Source organism: Castor canadensis, chromosome 7, assembly GCF_047511655.1.
Source record: "Castor canadensis chromosome 7, mCasCan1.hap1v2, whole genome shotgun sequence".
NCBI classification, from domain to species: Eukaryota; Metazoa; Chordata; class Mammalia; order Rodentia; family Castoridae; genus Castor; species Castor canadensis.
This window is the reverse complement of record NC_133392.1, coordinates 2179571-2200543: the sequence shown is the minus strand read 5'-3', so window position 1 is coordinate 2200543 and position 20973 is coordinate 2179571. Positions and strand designations below refer to the sequence as shown.

The following is a 20973-nucleotide window of genomic DNA, read 5'->3' as shown; positions in this document are numbered from 1 at the left end:
TCTTGCTTTAGCAAATAGCACCCTGCAGCCTCCTGCCAGCCCCTTGAAAATGTAGGTTCATCTGTCTGGACATTGTAGAGCAGCTTCCAAATGTCCTGGCATATCCCAGCTCAAAACTTGAGCTCTCATATAGGTTTTATAGCATGGGAACATTGTGCTTTTCCCTCCCCAGAAAGCCAGTGAGATGCGGCTGGATGTGGGGGTGTAGGGAGATCAGTAGGATCCACATTTTGCACTTGTACCTATGCTGGGGGACCAGGACCTGGTCACCAAATGGAAACATTGAAGGTGCCTTCTTCAGGAACCTTACCCCATGATTTTGGCAATGTCTTTCCTCAGTCAACAGAACTGAACTCACTTAATTACTGAGAAGGGAAGGTCTCTACTGTATAGACAGGGAAGTGCTATTTATGAAGCTTTAGGAATTTAAAGATCTAGTCTAATTTGGCTAATGGCAGTCAGCACATTCCCTCTAGCTGTGGAGTCAGCTTGGGGTACACACTTTTCTCCTGGCAGTATAAGGTACACTTGGCACCATGGTGAGCCCTGACCGTCTGCACAAACAGCATGATGGCCCCCACCCTGTGGACACTCTGACAGTGATCATTAATTGAATACATTTGAATGATTCTCTATCAGTGAAGTGGGTAGTGAGGCGAGGGTTGGGGGAGGAGCGCAAAGGCAGAAATGCTCTGCTGGACTGGAGGGATGAAGGCAGGCTTTGTGGGCCAAGGTCAGCTTCCATGTGGACTCTATAAACCAGGCTGCAATCCCAGAAAAGGCCGTCACAGTGGATGGGGCAGCAGGCACCATCTGTTAAAATCTACATTGTAGGTCTGACATCACGCCCTGTTCCTTTCCATGGGTCCTCCTACAGTATTTCTTTCTGTGTTTCTTGCCATACCAGGGTGACTCTACAGCCTTTCCCTGCAGGTGGGCCCACTCTGTGGCATGACAAGGCACAGGGAGCTTCAACATCCCAGGACAGGGCATGAACTGCCACCTGACAGAGGCTATAGGGGAGACAAGGTGGCCCTACTCACTGTTGCTGCACCAGGCACCAAGAACTGGAGGGCATGCAGGTCCAACAAAGGGGACCCAGCCCAGGGCAGAGGGTATGGCTAGTGCACCTGTGAAGAAGCAGCTTGCCAGGATAACTGTACCGCCTTGGGCCTGAGTACTGGCATCCGTAAAAGGAAAGCTGTCCTTTCCTTCTGTAACTCCCACCCAGTCTTCCCCTTGGATTCTAGAGGATGAGTCAGTGGGCTGAATGGTCACATGCAGCTCATGGTCACACCACCACAATTCTGTCCCCAAAGCATTCTGAGATCTCAGGTGGCCTTGGGGAAACTCCCAGGCTTCTGTGTCTGGACCTCATGGCCCTAAGGGGACTCCAAGACCAACCTCTGATGAGGGGACAGACCAGCATTTACTCCTTCCCAACCAAATCCTGTGAGAGCCTGCAGGGTTGCAGCACTGTATGGAAGAAGGAAGGGAGAGGAACAGAGTGACACTGAGACAGGATTTCACTCAGTACAGGGTAAGTGTCCACTGAGAATATTAACGGTCCACACACATGAAGTCAGAGCTATCAAGTGGAAACGTGACCTGTGTGCCTGGTGTCGGTATCTCCTCCCAGGAGCCTGACAACCCTAGGGAGACATGCACCATTGGGGACAGAACCAGTTTGTCACCTGCAACTGCAGCAGCACCCCCATTTGCACTGGGCTGCAGGGAAAGGAGGGGAGGTGCTGTCAAGGCAACCTCCTCCCTCCCTCTTCTCTCTACAATAGGAGGTGGAACAGCCTTTGTTCCACTTCTCAGGGAGGGAGACTCTTGCCTGCTATTAGGCAATGAGCTCAAACTCCTAATCATCACTTACAGAGAACTCCAAGCTGTTGACGGAGCATTGACACTGTGTCTCTTATGTAGCCCTTGCTTTTTTTTTTTTCTTCAGTGCTGGAGATGGAAACCAGGGCCTCACCCATGCTAGGCAAGCGCTAACCACTGTGAAACCTTCCAGCCCCAGAACTCACTTCTCTTTCTCATGACCCAGGGTGGTCCACAGCATGCAGGGCACTGTCACCCTGCACAGTACCCCTGCTCTCTTCTCAGGTGTCACATGAAACACGAGCAGTGAGCTCCACTTCCCACCTGTGCTTCCTGATGGCTGTGCCAGAGGCAGTTGAAGTCAGGATGTCACTATGTTCTCAGGTAACAGTTTCACCTCAGGAATCCCAGTCTTCAGTGTACAGAAAGTGCCAGGAAAACATGGTGGCAACAGGTGTTTCTCTGAACCTCAGCTTTGGTCGCCAGCCACTTGGTCATCACTCTAACCCTTTCTGCCAAGACCCAACTCCAACCCTATGGGGCTACCCTCACTCTGCACCTCCTGCTGTCTTGTTCCCATCCCAGCTCAAGACAGCCAGGCTTCTCCAGAGGCACAGAACCTTAGCTTAGACATCTCGGCAATTCCCACCTGAAGCTGTCCAGTTGCCCCAAGAGAGTGCAGGACTCTATACCAGCTGTTCCCACCAGGCTCAGAGGCCTCCTTCCCTCCTCACAACTCAGTCCTCGCATGTCCCTGATGGCTAACGTTGCCTGAAATGTGGCTGTGGGAAGGATGACCATCAGGAGATCTGAGACAGAGGGGACGCCAGGGCTGGATGGTCAGAAACTTAACTTACAAGGATGGCACAGTGATCAGTCTTTTCCCACGTCTGAGTTAATGCTGCTCTTCTGGCACTTTTCAAATTCCCTGTTACAAATCTTGCTTGTGCATATGAAAATATGCTTCCATCACTTAGGGACCTGCTAGAGCCCAGATGGACAGCAATGATGTCCACCTACGCCAGTGCCACCAGGTCACAAAGCCCCAGGGCTGCTTTGTCCCCTCCCTTTTAAAAATTGTAGTGACAGATACATAACATAAATGGTCACTATCGTGACCATTTCTAAGTGGACAACTCAGTGCCAAAAGCAAAGGCATACTGTGTGCAGCTATCACCACCTCCCCTCTCCAGAGCTTTCCAGCTTCCCAAACTGAAACTTCATCCCCAATAAACACCAATTCTGCAGGCCCCTCCCAAGCCCCCGGTGCCCCTGCAGCCTACTTTCTGTGTCTATGAATTTGACTATGCTCGGGACCTCTCACTTCAACATCATGTCCCAAAGGTTCATCCGTGTTGTAGCATGTGTTAGAATTTCATTCCTATTTAAGGCTGAATAATATTCCATTCTATGTATATTCACATTTTATCTCACCATTTGTCTGTGAACAGACACTGGCTTGCTTCTACCCCTTGACTACTTCAAATAAAATGGATTACATATATTTATTTGAGACACTGCTTTCAATCCCTTTGGGTAAATTCCCAGAAGCAAACTTCTGGGTCTTATGACAATTTCATGGTCAGCTTTTCAAGACCTGCTATTCAGCTATCCTATTCACATCAGGAGGGGCTTGAGCCACCAGTGCTGCCTTGGGATGTTTGCTCAAAGCAACTCCCACATGGGCCATAGAAACGGAAGTATCAAGAGCAAAATGTCAACTCCCTGCAGCTCAGGCCATTGTATAAATACAGGTCTGCATGCCCCTGGACAGGACAGTCCCCAGTGTGGCACTGGTCTTGATGAACCAAAGTGGCTGTTTGAGAGTTAAGATGTGAAGACACACACAAGCCACTGGCCAGCCACCTGCAGTGAGTGCCCATTACAGCCCCTGCTCCTCCTCTGTGTCCTCTGCTAGAAGTCGTTGTCACTGTCTCTTGTGGTCAACAGTCACGTACACCATTTCCAATACTCTGTTATCACAGATTAAGTGAGTGGCCCATTCTCTAGGAGGCAACTGCTCTTGTTACTGGAGTAAGTGAGGAAAAGGCCCTGGCTTGGGCTATGGGCACAGACTCACATTACACCCTCTCAGGGATTGTCTTCGTTACAGCAACCATGGTGGCCTTTCTCCAACTCTGTCTGCAGTACAACCCAGTTTTCTCAGAGTCCTTTGAGGGTCTTCTAAAGATGACCCAACTTGAAGACCAGAAAGACCCAGGCAGGGATGGTGGCAAGGGTAGCTGTGTGTGGGAGCCAGGTTGCCTCCCCTGCCTGGGCTGCTCACTGACTGTCAGTCAAGGACCCCAGTGCCACAGGGATCCAACTTTTAGCAGGCTCTGGCCTAAGCCAGCTTGGCCAATGATGTCCCTTCAGCACCTGCAGGCCAGGCAAGCCACAGTCCTAGCGACAGGGCCACTGACTTTGGCAAACACGCCATCACTCAATATGAACTGTGACTGGAAGAGGGTTGGTTCTTATCTGAGAATGAAATCCTTGCAATCCTAGGGAAAGGTGGTTGAGTTCTGGTTCACCCTGCCCTTTGCCAGCACTGGGACTTCGGCGAGTGGGTCTCCTCCCTCCTCTGACTCTGTCTCTGATCTCTACCTAATGGCATAGACTACATGGGCTCCCCCGGACTTTCAGTTTGAAAATTTTGGGCTCCCAGAAATTCATACCCCACTCAAACACAGTGATCTGGGCTCAACCACTGCTTTGAAACTCAGGTCCTTGCCTGAGTTTCTGGGTTACAGATTCTCACTGAGGAACCTGGCTGAGGAACCAGCTCTGGAGTGAAGGCATGGTGTCACTGTACCCAGGACAACTCTGGGCTTGAGGCTAGTGCTCCCTCCTTATGACCTCACTCATCTGTGGATACTGGGCTGGGCAGGGCGAGGAAGTAGGAAGAGTGTCTTTGGAGGAAGGTGAAGACCTCCTCACTGTCTCACAGAGAATATGCTGACCACGGCCCCAATGCATCTCAGAGGAGAAGCACTCAGAAATCCAACTGCAGGGAAGAGACTGTCTCTCCTGTGGTGGTGTCCATTCTACAGAGAGCTAGCCAGAGCTGACAATCTCAAGCATAGTTCTACCCAGAGATGAATGACACAGGAGTCTTGGCACCATGGACCAGCACTCCAGTGAGAGGAGAGGAAACATGTCAGAAATAGACAGCAAAGATAATTCCAGGCCTTGGTAAATGCTCCAAAATGAATGCACAGCAATGAGGAGGAATTTATTCCAGGGGCATGAGAGAATGGGAATACTCAGGCCGCCTCTCAGAGCTGAGGCCTAAGGGATAGAGGGACAACAGCCAGGGCAGCAGCAATCACCTGAGTGAGACCTGGCCATCAAGTGGGAAGTGGTACTAGAGGGTGGTCAGCACAGGCTGGTCACAAAGAGCATCTGGGACTCAGTAAGAATCTGGGTCACCATAAGTTCCATGGGAGGCAGGCACTGAAGTTGGAAAGCAGGGGACGGCCTCGACTGACATGGGATCTGGGGCAGAACAGAAGCAGAGAAAGTGCGAACAGCAGTTTCAGTCCACAGGCTGCATGGGCCTGTATGAGAAAGGTGGCAGAGGACAGCGAGGCATGGTGGCCCCAAGGGTTGGTTGTAGAGGAAGGACCACAGTGTTGATAGACTGCACCTGAGGTGTCAGACCAAAGGCAGGAGCAAGGGTACCCCAAGGGCTGGGCTCAGACTCCTCAGCATGTTGGGGCATTTCCTGCACTGGGGTGCACTGGGGGTAGGCTCACTTGGGAGACCGTGGGAGTGTGGTTTTGTCTTTCAAGTGGACATGCTTCCTTCCAGAGCAGTGGGGTGTGAAGCACCCATCAGAAGGCACAGGTACCCACTGACTCACTGGAGCTCGGAGGGGACATTTATTATCCAGGAGAAGGCCACAGTGACACTGAAGATGGAGGGATCCGGCTCTAGCAAGCTGGCAAGGAGCTGAGGAGTGGCCTCAGTAGAGTAGGGTCCAGAGTCAGGAGAGGAAAGCACCTCTGAAGAAAGGAGGTGCTCTGTGTCTGCAGGAAGGACCCATCACATCTTCCCCGACCTTGGGCCATATCTCCGCTTCACAGCCGAGAACACAGCTGCACTGCAATACAAGCCTCTGGGGACAATGCTAAGGAAAACCCATGAGCGTGCATGAAGGCAAGCAGGGAAGAGCGTGGGTGTGCAAAATTCATGAGAGCCCAAGCATGCAACACACCACCAGGCAGTGATGCATTTGAATCCCGTGACATATTCTTCAAAGCAGGAGCATGATTGCCTCTGAGCGAGGAGGAGCCAAGCTGCTGGGAAGATAGGGGGTTGGGGACGTCTCCTTTCTCCTCTCAGAGGGGGGACATTTGCATGTCTTGTGTTAGTGTTCTTTACGCTTGGTGTAAACATGTACACACTTTTGGATGCAGGATGTATTTCTAGTTTTTCTTTGCAAAGAGTGTGTCGGAGGCAACGGTGGAGATGGCTGGTGTTGGCAAGTGCTGGGTGCTGCCCAGGGAAGGTAGCAGGGACAGGAGCCCGAGGGGACACAAGGTCAAAGAAGCACCCCTTTCAGGTGGGCCATCTGGACCACACTGGCAGGAAGGACATGGTGTGCAAACAGTTCTAGCTTTGGGATCCCAACATGGGCTCACCCTGTAAAACATTCTGCCCTTACAGCCTGGGTGTCATAATGGTATTGAGTATTTGTAGTTTTGTTTTGTTTTGTTGGTGGAGGTACTGGGGTTTGAACTCAGAGCCTTACACTTGCTAGGCAGGCACTCTACCACTTGAGCCACTCCTCAGCCCTGCAGTTGAATTCTTTTTTTTTTTAATTTTATTATTCATATGTGCATACAAAGCTTGAGTCATTTCTCCCCCACTCCCTTACCACCCACTCCGCCCCCTTCCTCTCCCCTCACCCCCTCAATACCCAGCAGAAACTATTTTGCCCTTGTCTCTAATTTTGTTGTAGAGAGAGTATAAGCAATAATAGGAAGGAACAAGGGTTTTTGCTGGTTGAGTTCTTGATACCTGAATATGAGCTCACTCATCATGGATGAGAAGCCATGTTTGTTTGTTTAGTTCCGATGATATTTCTACTTGGTTAGAAATGAATGTCTTCCTCTCAGAAGCCAGACGGAGTTCCAGGCACTTTGGGGTGTAAGTAATTATGCTGTTACAGAGTTACAGTAGTTTTGTATCTAGAAATCTCTAAAATGTTAATATGAATTGTGACATGTTTGATGATAGTGAAGGAGGAAACGATTTTTGGATTAAAAAGAAAAGAAAAGGGATGGCTTTGTCCCTGAATGGCTGGATGGCTGTCACAGAACTGGCTCAGCGGCTGCAGAACTGCTAATGAGGGAAGCCGTCAGCCACATGAAAGGCTGCGGGCGGCCTTCTGGCTTCGAGACTTCCCTGACTTGGTGTGTGGCTCGGCTGGCAAGTTACTGGTAGAAAAAGAAAATAGTCACTCCCCAGCTGTTCCATGGCAGGACAACATGTTAAATTTAAACCATTAAATAGTTCTAGAAGCAAAAGAACAGGTGGCAAATAGTCTCCAAGGCAGATGGTACTTTTTAATATTTGTATTTGATAGTAATTTGAACAACTAGAAACCGTAACTACTCACTCATATTTCACCTTTCTCACTTGACTGCTGCAGAAATGGTGGGCCAGGTTTTAAAAATAAATTCTACCACTCTTCAAAGAAGAACCACATCATTTATCCTATCCAATCAGATGGGTACTGTCACCATGTTAGCTTCCTCCAAACCAAAGCACAAACTTTGTCCTTCCTACCATAGGATCTGAACAGAAACATGGTCCACAAACTGCAGGCCAGAGAGTCTCCATCCAGGGGACTCCTCCTTTTACCTGTCCTTTCTTGATAAACAACAAGTTCTCCTTGAACCAGAGAGCTTTTCCCCCTGAAGGAGTTCCTTCTGTCATCTGAAGCCCTGGGGCAGAGAGGCACCCTGCAGAGTGAGGTGAACTGAGTGTGGTCAAGACCTGCCTGTGGCCAATGATGGGTGAGGCCCTGCTCTGCTCTCCCTTCCTTGGGGGCTTGTCCCACTGTCCCAGCCTGCACAGTCAGCAGGATAGGCAGCAAGCATGTCTTCACATGAGCCTGTCCTCCATCCTAAATTATTCTGCCTCACACCCAGATTCAGGAGTGGACAGGTAAGTGACAGCATCAGAAATTACTTCAATGAGCAGACTGTCTGTGGTCCACCCTGCCATGAGGACAGCAGTTCTGTATCCAGGACATGCTGAGTTCAGCTGAGCTCTGTGCTCCATGCAGGCAAAGCAGGGGCAAAAAGACACAGCCCTGCAGGTGGGGGGTGTGCTGCCAGGAGGGGACAGGCATGTGGACAGACTGTCATGAGCACAAAGCTGCTAGAGTCCTGCCTATGGCGAGCCTTGGGGCTCTGGCCAGGACACTGCATGGTGAAGAAGACAAGCTCATTATACCAGCCTGGCACTGGTCACTCAGCTGCCATCTGTAGGGTTCTTCCTCGGAACTCCAGACACACTGGGGCACGGAATTAAGGGGCTGGAATTCTTCTGGCTCTGAGCTATTTCTTTCAGCTAATGGAACATGCCCCCTTCCCGCCACCAGGTGAGCTCATCTGCACCCCAACACAGGGACTTGCAGCCCCTTCAATGGCATTCTCCTCATGTAAACAGGCTTTCTCCACCGAGGCACTATAAATGTTGGGACAGGATCACTGTTCTCCTGTGGGGCGTGGGACATAAGGCAGCTTCCTCGGCCCCCACTCAGTACAATTCCTCACATTAACAATCAAAACCACTTCCAGCCAAATATCCCAGGGGAAAACTGTCCCCAGTGGAGAGTCATTAGCCCAAACTATGGGGGCAGGGGACTCAAAGGCCATCTGGCTTTTATTACCAAGTCAAGGGTATAAACAAAATAGTCAAGCTCACTTGTCTAAAATGAGAATCATTACCTTCCAATTTAAAGCTGAATCTCTCACCTGTAGATAAACCAAGGGCCGCAGGCTTTTAGATCTTGGGCCTGCAGTCCTGAGCAAACTGCAGAAGACTGAGTTTTCTGCCCACCAAAGCCTGTTTGACTGCTGACACCATTCTTTTCCTTCCACTACCCACTTCTCCCCTCACAGGCACTGTCCGCCATCTGTCTCCAGCCTGGTTCAACCTTTCCAGGGGCGTCTAGAATTTCCTAGTGAGCTGCTCATTAGAACAGCCAATTTCTTCATCTCGCTCCTTCCACAGGCTACTAAGACTGGTCAGAGATGCCCTAAGCAGCAGTAGGTAGCTGTCCATCCCCTCAGCTTCTCCTCACCTTGGCTTGCAGAAAGTGCTCAAGGGGAATTCAATGCAGGTTTTCATCATGGACACAACCAGCCTCCCTCAATGGCCTCTACACAAGGGGCTGGGGTGGGGGATGCCCAGGACCACACGGCCAGGTGGACATACCTCCCAAAGAAGGTATGTGAAGTGCCCTCATGTGGAGTGCCCCTGGCTAGAGCCACATACACCAGCAGTGTCCATACAGTGACCAACTCAGGGGTAGGCTTGGTCCTGACCTGGCCCCAACTGGGTTTCTGCTCCAGCTTACCCTCTGTCCTCTAGTGCAGGGTTTTCAGAGTCAGTGGACCAATGCCAACACCACCATCTTGCAGAAACATACAAGGTGCACAACACCAACCCTTATCTTCTTCCAACGAGAGCCCAGTGTGACTGACTTGACTTCAGAAACTTAAAAAACGCAAATGTGAAAAGGTGCCGAGTTCTCACATTGTTTTATAAATCATATGAAAAATGCAAAGGAGAGCCACCCTGGGGTGCAGTTTTCAGGTCTAAGATGAATTTCCATGGAAAATAATGTCACTCTTCATAAATGTTAGTGGACTGACAGGTTTTAACCAATGTCTTGATGCAGTTGTAAAATGGGTTCCCTGCAGAGACCAGCAATGTGTCTAATTTATTCCTCTTCATCCACATCCAAGTTCATGGACATGCAGAAGTAGAAATAAGATTTCATTCCTGAGAATACATCCTGCCGATCGACTGATTCGTCAAGCTGATTTAAGGAAGCAAATGCCAAGGACCCAGTGTTGAAAAAGACCACATCCAATTTACCAGAAGCAAAGTCAACAAAGCAAAACCACGCTAAAGAATTGGCAAGTAGTGAGACTTGTATGTGTGCGTGTGCGTGTGTGTGTGTATGGGGACATGTGTGTATGTGATAATCCAGTGATCAGTGAGGTGGGTGAGCATCTCTGACCCAAGGTGCTGGGGACAAGGAATATGTTTTGGATTTTAAACACTTTCAGATCTGGGCTATTTGCATAGCCATCAGACATGTTAGGTATAGGACCCAGATCTAGACATGAAATTTGATTAATTTATATTCACATTGCACACATTAGCTGAAGGTAATTTTATACAGCATTTTCATAATTTTGTGCCGGAGTCAATGTTTTATGGAATTTCCCATTGTGACGTCATGTAAGAAAAGTTAGGTGGTAAAGTTTTGGATTTTGGCTTGCTTCAGATTCTTGATTTTTGGATTTAGGATGTTCAGCAAGTACTAATGTGGTCATCCATGGATTTTTCACTTAAGTTTTACCGTATTACGTAAATAACGAAAGCTACAACAGCGCCCGCCCCACAGAAACAGATGATTTTCTCTGTGCCATTCCAAATCAATGTTGCTATGGACACATTTGGAGAACCAGCATTGCACAGGGATGCTGACTCCAGGCAACAGCCGGTGGTGAACGCTCAGGGGCAGAAGCTCTGCCACTGTCCAGGCTGGCCTTCCACCCCGCTCCTGAGCCCGGATGGTGGAACCTCTGTACCTTTCAGAATGCCCAACACCTTCTCCTGGGATTCTTCAGGAGGGACACCACCCACAGAGCTCACGAGATGAGATGGCTCTGAGCCAGCACCCTTCTCACACCCAGCCTGTCTGGTGGGGGACATCCCACACTGTCCCATGTACATCAGGATGCCTAGGGATAGCCTCTTGTGGCCCAGCACTGAGATCTGGTGTGTCCCCAGCTCTGTCACCTGTGTTCTCTGGTGAGCTTCCCTTGCTTTCTAACTTACTCCACACAAGAAAATTACCAAGATCTTAGCACTAAGACCAGGATTCCTGGCTCAGCAGTGTCCTATGGAGTCTCACCTCAAGCAAACCCCAACTGAATGGCCCTCCCTGGAGCTAGACTCAAACATCCCAGAGCACAGTTATCCAGGCTGAGTCAGTGACCAGGAAACCGTGTCCCCCCACCCGCCCCCCTCCACACACACACATAGCCACTGGCCTAATCGGCCGACTATGGATTCTGAACACAGCACATGGTGCCCCGAGATGGCACTCTGTGCCTACCTGAGAATGGGGCAGCCCGGAGGGGTATCTTGATGGGTGTCAACGTCAGAAAGTGGCACGGCTGCATGCTGGAGGGAGATGGGCCCCGGAGTCCTTCAGGGTCTACAGAGACCATGGCAGCAGCAGCGGCGGCGGCGATGGCAATGGTGGGACTGTTGCTGATTGGCTTAAGACTGTTATGGCAACCACCTGTGGAAAAGAAATGTGAGGTCAGCAGGGGGCCCAGATGCCTGTTTCTCTAGGACAAGGTACAGCTCCCAATAAACAAGCCAGAGCAGCACCAGCCCTCTTTAATGGGTGCCATCTTCCCTGAATAAATGCTTTTGAGGCATTCTTAGCCTGTCCCTTGCACAAATACATGGCTATGTGACGGTCTGAGTGCCGCTGTGATGACAGTCACTAGGACAAGTGCACCTTAATGGGGAACTCCATGTACACGTGTGGCAGGCATCATCAGAAGTGATCGTGCTGTTACTCCCCGGTGCAGAGCCTGGGACAGCCAAGGGCAGGCATGCAGAGAATGGGGGACAGTCTGCAGGAAGGGGCAGCAGTGGGAGAGGGCAAGAGGGTTTCCAGAGTGCCAGGGGGCTCAGCTTCTCACCGCAGGGTGTGACCAGCCACTACCTCCACTTCAGAGGAAAAATCAACATCCCAGGTGAGGACTCAGACTCCAAATGTGGAACCCAGGGGACATGAAAGCCACACAGGAGCTCAAAGCTCATCAGAGTAAGGGAATAAAGCAGATTTTAAAAGCATTTAAAGCTGGTGGAGTGCCTCAAGTGCTACAGCGCCTTCCTGGCAAGCAAAGGGCCCTGAGTTCAAAAGCATTTAAAAGCCAGGCATGTTGGCACATACCCATAAACCCAGTTACTTGAGACATGGAGGTAGGAGGAGCACGAGTTCGAGGCCAAAACAAAGTTAAAAAGAAAAATTGCGGAGCATAACTGAGGTGGTAGAACACTCACTCAACAATCTCCAGTACCGGAAAAAATATACTAAAAACATTTAAATGTCTACACTAGGGTCACTCTGTCAACTGATCTTTATGTGGTTGACAAGGTGTCAAGCAGGCCCAGCTCTCAGGGACAGAGCAGAGAACCAGTCAGGTCTGTCTTCAGGAGTGCACCTCCCAGCTAGGAAGGAGGCTCAGTACATGTGTCGCTTTCTTTTTTTTTTTTTTTTTCATGTTATTGCTTGATGGACTAAAGAAAAGGGATCAAGAGCTGGTGGGTGGGTCCCAGGAAAGTCTTCCCTGGGAAGGGCACATAGGTAAAATCCACCAGAGGCAAGGAGTGGAGCAAAGCTGGCACTTGGGAAGAGAGGTTCGGGGAGAAGGAGCAGGAAGTGCAAAGGCCGTGGGACAGATGGTACCCTGTGTGTTCCAGGAGCTTCAAGGAGATTGGGGTGAAGTGGACAGGGACAAGACATGGGGAGATGAGGAAACGGGGCCAGTCAGGGATGAGCAGGCTGAGAAGGTGGACACAGGTGTGGAGATGACAGGTTTTACTGAGCGTGAGGTAGACTGTGGGAGGGTGCGGGGTGCAGAGTGGATGGGCCTGTCTGATACTCATGAGGTTGTAATCCTGGCTCTGTCTGGGGACAGACAGGTAGGGGACAGAGGGCTCAGTTCTGGATGGGATCAGTGTCAGAACCTGTTGGATGTGGGTCTCAAGAAAACATTCACACAGGAGAGAGAAATCCGGAGGAATGCAGAAGGCATTTAATATCATGGTATCAGATAAGTTTTAAAAAGTATATGAAAAAATGAAAGAAAGGCGTGACCATGGATAGATCAAGATGGCAGAATTATGGTTGACTTTCTCCCTTCTTTCCTGTCTCTCCATATTTTCTAAACTCTCTATATCGAGCATACACAGACTTTTAAAATTAAATTTAAATTTTATCAAGATGTACATAAAAATTAAGCAGTAAGTATGGGTTTCCCCTCCACAGTTTCTTTATTAGCACCTTGCACTGAGGTGGGTCACTTGCACTAGCTGCTGTCATGGACTAAAGCCCAGGGTTTGTCTTTTTCGGTGTTGCACATCCCGCGGGTTTGATGAATGGTCAGTTTCCACCATCACTGCATCTCACCGAAGGCCTTTACTGCCAGAAAGCCCCTGGGCTCCAGCTGCCCCATTTCTTCCCCCAACCCTCATGGCCATAGATGTTATCACTGTGGCCAGTTTTACCTCTTTTAGGAGTCATATAACTGGCACCAAAGATTATGTAGCCTTGCAGATTGACTTCTTACATTTAGCAATGTGCATTAAGTTCCTTCATGTCTTTTTATGACTTGGTAATACATTTCTTTTTCTTGCTGAATAATATTTTGTTACAATTATGTAACAAAATAGTTTCTTTCTCTATTCACTTGCTGAAGAACACACATCTTGGGTGCTTGGGCAGTTAGGATTAAAGCTGTTACAAACATGAAAATCAGCATGCGGATTTGCATGTGGATGTATGTTTCCAGCTCCTGTGGGTAAACACTGCAGGGTAATTGCTGGATCACATGCTACCTGGATGGTCAGCTCTTTTATACACTGCCGGGCTGCCTTCCCAGGTGCCGGCTCCATGCTGCACCCCCACTAGCAGGGAAGGAGGGTGCCTGCTGGTCCACATCCTTTCCAGTATTTGGTGTCACCAGTGTTCTGGATCTGTTCCATTCTACTCAGTGTGCAGTGGAATCCCAATGTTGTCATAGAGAGATTTTAAAGTCAGAAAAAAAGGCACGACTCAGCATATACCATCTTAATAACCAAACACGCTACAGAAAATTTATAAAAAAGAGTAAGTGTATGACCTCTGGCCTCCCTGCCTCAACACTGACCATCTTCTGTTTTGTGGCCATTTTCTGGTCACATGGTTGACTGTGTTGGGATGAGTCACACAGCATGCTTGCTTTTTTCTTTAGATATTACAAAATAAACCCTTCCTTTATCATTAAATGGCTTTCAAAAGTCCAACCATTACCCAGAGTCCTGTATTCCAGGGAAGGGAAGTGCCACATAAATGTGTCATATTCACTTATCCAGAGCCATCATGGCATCAGTGTCGCCACTATAAACAACCATGCATAAAAAACGGTGTCAACATGTTACATCTGCATGCATTAGCATGCACACACTGTCAGCATTGTGAGGTGTGTACGTAGCTGTCTGTTTAATACAGTAATTTTATGGACTACACTTCCAGCCCCATTTGAATGTTTCTTATTCGGTGACTTCTCCCTCTGGGGAGGTCTACTTCTATCCCACTTCACCACAGCTGTTGAAAATGCAGCTGGAACGTAATCAAGTGTGTGCTCTGCTCAGTGCCTCTGGAGTAGATGTCAGGGGATAGTCCTTGTGGGGCTGGCCAAGAGGAGGTGACCGCAGTTAGACGTGGGAGCTCTAAATCTCAGAAAATACTGGATGCCTCCACTGGAAAGAGAATTTGGGCTCAGGAGATTTGTGAAGTCCCTCGGGCCACCAAAGTGCAGCCCATTGCCCCCCAGGACCCAAGTCCTGCTCAGCCCAGGGATCCCCCAGGAACCAGCCCTCTGTGGTCACTGACTCTTGTCCTCACATCATGACTCACTCATGAGCCATATGAGATGGCCCTGCAGCAATGCCCTGCTCTCTTGCTGCTCCCCCACACCATGCCAGAGGTGGACCCTGCTGCCTGCAAGCAGGGAGAAGTGCTTGGGAATCAGCATCCTGCTTGGGACCCTGGGCTCCCAGGTGGGGAGGGGCCGTTCAAGGCCCCCACGCACAGGAAGGAAAACTTAAGACATTTGTCTCAACGGTTAAGAGAGCAGTCATCCTGGGAGTCAGTGCACAGAGGGTGCTTAGGGAGCCCAGCTCCTGATCCAACAACCAAATGACCTTTCAGGTCTGAGCTAAGACTGTACCTGCAGTTGCCTCCCCACATCACTGTGGGCAGTGTGGCGGGTGTGTGGCAGGCTCTGCAGGGTTCAGGGCCAGGACTCAGGCACGGGGGTCAGCTGTGCCCCTGGTGTGCTGCATCCCTGCAGGGTGGCACCTTCACACCTCGGTCTCTCCATTAGAGTAAGGCCTGAAGCAGAGGTCACCTCCAGGGGCCTCAGCTGAGGCCTCCTCCTGGGAGGACTGACCACGGTGACCCTGAAGACACTCTCCCATTCTGACCCAGGACCCACTTTGTTCACTCCAAGCCCTTTCCTCTGTCCTTCCCCACCTCAGGGTCTGCAAAAGGCAAGAGCCCTCTGTTCAGGGATTCCCAACAATGACAGGGCCCCACATCTGCATCTGTGCTGACCACTTGGCCCTAGACCTTGTACTGTTTTGTGGAAGAGGTAGTGGACCAGAGAGAAGATTAAAGAGTTAAGGCCATCGTGTGTGTGTGTGTGTGTGTGTGTGTGTGTGTTGTGTGTTGTGTGTATGTGTGTGCATTGTGTGTGCATATGTGTAATGTGTGTACGTGTGTGTATTGTGTGTATGTGTGTGTGCGTGTTATGTGTTGTGTGTATGTGTGTGCATGTGTATTGTGTGTGCACATGTGTAATGTGTGTACACGTGTGTTGTGTGCATGCATGTATGTGTGTGTTGTATGTTGTGTGTGCATGTGTGTGCACGTGTGTAATGTGTGTACATGTGTGTATTGTGTGCATGCATGTATGTGTGTGTTGTGTGTGTACATGTGTATGTGTGTGTATTGTGTGTGCACATGTGTAATGTGTGTACGTGTGTGTATTGTGTGCATGTGTGTATGTGTGTATGTGTGTGTGTGTGTGTGTGTGTGTGTGTGTGTGTGTGGTGTGTGTGTGTGTAGCTGGTTCCTGGTTCCTGACTCCTGGTAGTTCTGCTCACCTGAGCTCCTGACAGGATTAGCCTCTCATGTGGAGCTTCACCCATCAGCCTGGTGTCCACACTGGCTGCAGAAGTACCATGGGAAATGGGACACAGGGCATCCTGTGGATGGGGCCTTCCCTGTCAAGAAGTGTGGCTGACCACACTCTGGGATGTGACACTGTGGTCTGTGATGAGTACAAAGATGGCACAATGAGGTCATGGATGTCTCAGGTGGGTGTGCTGGTGGTCACCATGGTGGTCACTCACCATCCAGTATCTCTCCTTCATGATCAGTGATGGGCCACCCTGTGAATTTTTTCCAATAAACTTGATATATTCTTAAAAATGAAGGTGACCTTTAACCATGAAAGAGAAAGCAAGTGTTTCAAAAGAAACAGATGCCAAGACAGAGGAAGTATGTTGTAGATGGGAGTGTGAAAATATTTTTATCATCATGTGATTTTTGTTACCAAAAAGCACCCACCTGTCAACTGAAATGAAAAATACACACACCTTGTTAATCTTCCCTCAGAAATAGCTCAGGAAGACAACATAGCCTTCCTTGAGTGCATCTGGTGGCATATGAAGACACAACACTCTCCAGTTTGTTCACAAAGTCAAGTGAGTAAGATGAGTGGGGACAGCATTGATAGTGTCAACAGCATGGTGTCCATAATTGGTGGATGGAATGGAAAGAAGAGGTCCCATCTCACTGTGGAAGTTCGTAGGGCTCCAAGCTTTTGACATTTAACTATGAAGCCCCTCTGTGGCCAACAGGACCCACCAAGACTCCATCATGTCACAAAAGCAGGTGGTCACAAAAGTCCCTGCTTTTGGAAGGAGGAGGGCTTTGGCTGATGCATATATAGCAACACCCTCTGTGAGCCCAGCTTGGAATGAAAGGGTGCAGCTGCTTTGTGTTTTCCTTTCTACCTTCTTGCCTGCAGCCATGAATGAGACTTCCAGTATGTCTGCGTGCCAGACTGCCCCAGCTCTGGAACTGAAAGATGATAGGACACGAGGCATCGATGCAAACAGATAAACACCCTTGGGTACCTGCTGCTCGAGGACACCAGCCAGCAAGTGCAGGGAGCCAACCAGAGCCCCGAGCACCAGCTGCTCCCCCTGAGAACTGCTGCTTAAGCCAAGTTTGGAGGATGAGCAGGCACTCAATAAATTGTGTCAACTGATAAATAATGATAATAACTTGCTTTCCCCGAAGGACTGCAGAAAAATCCCTTAGTTGAGTAAATAAACAGTGAGATAAGATAGGTCTAGCCAAAAAAAAACCTGTTAAGCCAGCTAAGAGATAAGCCAGAAATGCTAGCCATAAGGATTACTTATAAGAATCAATGCTTTAAACAAAACAGTAATGAACCACCTTGAAGGTGGTGGAGGAGAGGGTTGGAGACCAGGGGCTCAAGATCGCAATGCTTCATCCTCAGACTTTGCCCCGATGGGATATTCCTCCCTTCCTTCTTCTCTGTCCCCAAATGGACAAAGGAGCTTTGCTTGCATGTTTTAGTTCAAGTGAGCCCTCTAAGAGCTACCCAGAGATTGCTGAGGGCTGTGGTGGCCACCAAGGAAAGTGAGCTCGGTGAGCTTAGGACAGTCGCACAACAGCCATGGCAAACCACAGTGCTGCATTGTCATGTCAGGTCCAAGTTCTTTCCTGCTTGGCTGGGACTGGGGCACCCCCCACCCCCTAACTGAAAACACTCTGCCCCTGACTGACACACCTGAGACTTTCCTGGGCATCCCCAGAGCCCCTATGAGCTATGTGTCCCTGTGTGGCAACACAGGGAAGGCAACCAGCCCTTTGTAGCCTGCTCTGCTGGGAGACAGAATGGCCATTGATGTCTCCCAAGTCCTGGACCCACTCAGCAACTGGAATTTGCTTTCCTGGGATTCCAGAGAGAAAGGAAAGAAAGGATGATGTCTGTGGGACCTGGAAGAGAAGGGCAGACGGGGGTTCCAGAGCCATTGGCATTAGGCTGAGCAGTGAAACCTGAAAGCAATGAAGGAGTGACAGCTGTCTGGACCTTCCGTTCCTTTCTGGGATACTCTAGACCTAGCAAATCCTCAGCCCTCAGTCTTTCCCTGTACTCTGCAGAGGAGGGTCCAGGAAGAAGACAGGGAGTGGATGGTCAGAACTTCGCTGTGGCCCAAGCCTCTGCTACTCTGCTGGAGGATGCTCAACCCCCAGAGGAGCACGCTGGCATTGTCAGCTCAGACCCAAGCTTAGAGGCAACATTGGACCTTAAGTTTGGAATTACAACCAGCAGTGGGTGACAGAGGTGAGATGTTAAGAATTCAATGTGCCATAGCTGCCAATGGGGACACACCTTCAAGACTCAAAGGAGACGAGTGTCAGGTCACAACAGGATAGTTGGGCTGGGTCCTCCGTAGAGGAGAATCCAGCAAAATCCTACTGTCCCACTCTCTCTGATGAGCAATGAGCAAACTCAAAGAAAGAAACATAAATGTGACATCTGCTTAGCTAATGGTTTCTGCTCTGATGGAAATCCTACAGACACTATTTCTACCAACTGATAATTATTTCTGCAAATGACTGCTTCATCAGAACCCATGCAGTGAAGTCACAGGAAGATGAGTCTGATGGGCTGTGACGCACAGGAGGCAGAGGGGTGTGCAAGTGAACTGGTGCGGAGACTGCATCACAGACAGACTCCTTCTTCCTTCCCATCCTGCAAAAACACTGTGTTTATGTGCTTGGAGGAAGAATGAGGAAGTCCACCAGCATTTTCTGGAAGACAAGTGATAGGTTTCAGTCTGCGTGAGAAGCCAACGGGAACCTAGCACACCTGTGTTTGAATTGTGGCTTAACAAGGTGGCCAATGTTTCCTTTTCCTTTCTGGTTGTTGTTCTGAAAGAGACATCTAATTCCTGGTATCGTTACAAGTTTGAATGTGCCAAGGAAGCAAACCTACAATCTGGGCTGGATCATCTGCCAGCTCCATGGGCTCTGCTCCTGTCGCTCACCAAGCAGTCTGCTTTATAATCGGATCTCACCAGACTCCTGTGTTTATCTTCCCTGCCCTCCCAGGGCCAGGGGCAGCAGGGGCCCCCCTGCTCAAGGTGTGTCCATTTGTATGGCTGTGGGAGGGATGGCAGACCCTCCTTTCCCTGGGCTGGCTCCACACACCAAGCTGGTGGGCAGTGGCCTCCTAGCAAGTGTAGAAGTCACACGCTCAGCCAGTCTTCCACCAGCGGGAATCACAGGCCTTGCCAGCCCTGTCTGGCTGTGTGGGATGGTGTCAATGTCAGCTTCAGACCCCAACAGGCTCAGCAAACCTGGCCTCAGTTTCCCCAGCCGTGAAGTAGTGGAGGTAGTGCTGTTTAGAGATCAAAGTTGTCCCCTCGATGACTGGCGTGGGTCATGCATCTTTGATTCCTCCTCTTTCTCCCTGAGGGTCCCCCTGGTCCTTCCAATGGTGTGGGTGTCTCTAGACATCTCCCTGCATCTGTACCTCCGTGAGGCCCAAGATCGAGCTTAAAAGGACAAGTTTAAAGAGTCATGGGGTGTTGATCAGTAGTGGCTCCTGCTATTGGTGGTGTGTATGTGCAGGTTTTCTCAGAGAAAGCATACTGCCAGCTAGTCCCTGAAATGTGTGTGCCAGGAAAGACACTAGAGATAAGCCTGGGAGCCTCAGTTGCACAGTCTGGGAATCTAAAGGAAAAGGAAGCTGAAGTGGAGACAAAGGAAGATTCCATCCAAGGTTGCACAGGCACCCAGAGCCATCTGAGCAGGTGTGGACCAAGATGACACTCACTGCCCCTTCCTAGGGTTCACCCTTGTCCTACACTGGACAAAAGCACAGGCCTGGTCAGGAGCTGAAGTCTTTCAGAACACAGGCTCTGCAGGTCAGAGGTCTTCCAGGAGCAGCTCCTTCCCCAGGGCCTCTTCCTGCAGGACCTGGCCAGGAGTTGTGGGGATAAAGGAGGACCCAAACCAAAGGTCAGGCATGGGGCTTTCAGACAAGAATAGTTTTTGGGGTCATGACCAAGGTCCACCTGACCTCATCCTCAAAGCTCTAATGGCCACTCTGCTGCTTGCCCTCCCCCAGACTCAGCCTAGGAAGGTCACTGTTCCCATGGCAACGACATCACTGGACTGGACTCTCAGGTACTGTCTGTGCTTCAGGCCATGAAGATGCCCCAGTGGGAATCCCACAGGTGTTGCCTGGGTGGCTAGGTTGGAGGCCCGGACAGTGGTGGAGGGCGGTTTCCATTTGCTGGTCCTGCCCACACCCCAGCCTCTTCCCTGGGTTTAAGTCCCACACTGACCAAACGCCTGCAGCAGACACTTGCCTCCAGGGGATCCTGGGCCCAGTGTCTGGGTTTTGCTGTTATGACCTCAGCAGCCATTGCTGTGGAGACACCTGGTCCCACAGCAGGGTCTCCTTCCTCAGTGCACCTGGGGACACAGTGCTGGCCACTCTCAGCTCATAGTACCCCATTGCTTCTCTCCTTCAGGCACCCCCACAAGCTTCCACTCACCCCTCAACTCTGCACACTGCCCCTGCTCACACTGGGTTGAGACAGACAGCAGGTGCCCAGCAAGCCCTGGCTAACCAGTGCATGGGCACTTCTGCCCTGCCCAGTGTGCCCATCTGTCCTAAAGATTTGCCTCCTCCACTCAGCAACTCTGCTCAGGTTACGACCACCATAAGCCTCATGGCTGCCTCCTGTGCACACTGTCCTGTCCTCCTCAACCTGGGTCCCTTCTCAATGATCACAGCTCCCAGCAGCCCCAATGCATTTCTCAGGTTCACCTGGATCTCAGGAATGTCTGGATCACCCACATTTACCCCCACTCGATCTCCCCCATCCTCCTGCCACATGACAGACCACTGTACATCCACTGTGCCACAGACCTTCCCTGTCCCCCATGTCGCCTTTGTACTGAGCCACACCATCTTCAGAACCATATGA

General features: G+C 50.1%; 1 protein-coding gene across 1 annotated transcript in view; it reads right to left on the bottom strand.

Moving 5' to 3' along the window:
- Positions 1-20973, bottom strand: part of Tcerg1l (transcription elongation regulator 1 like) — a 188436-nt gene that overhangs the window by 138427 nt on the left and 29036 nt on the right. Inside the window, exon 4 of the mRNA XM_074078038.1 lies at positions 11204-11392. Coding sequence (XP_073934139.1) covers positions 11204-11392 — 189 coding nt within the window. The remainder of the gene's footprint in view (positions 1-11203; positions 11393-20973) is intronic.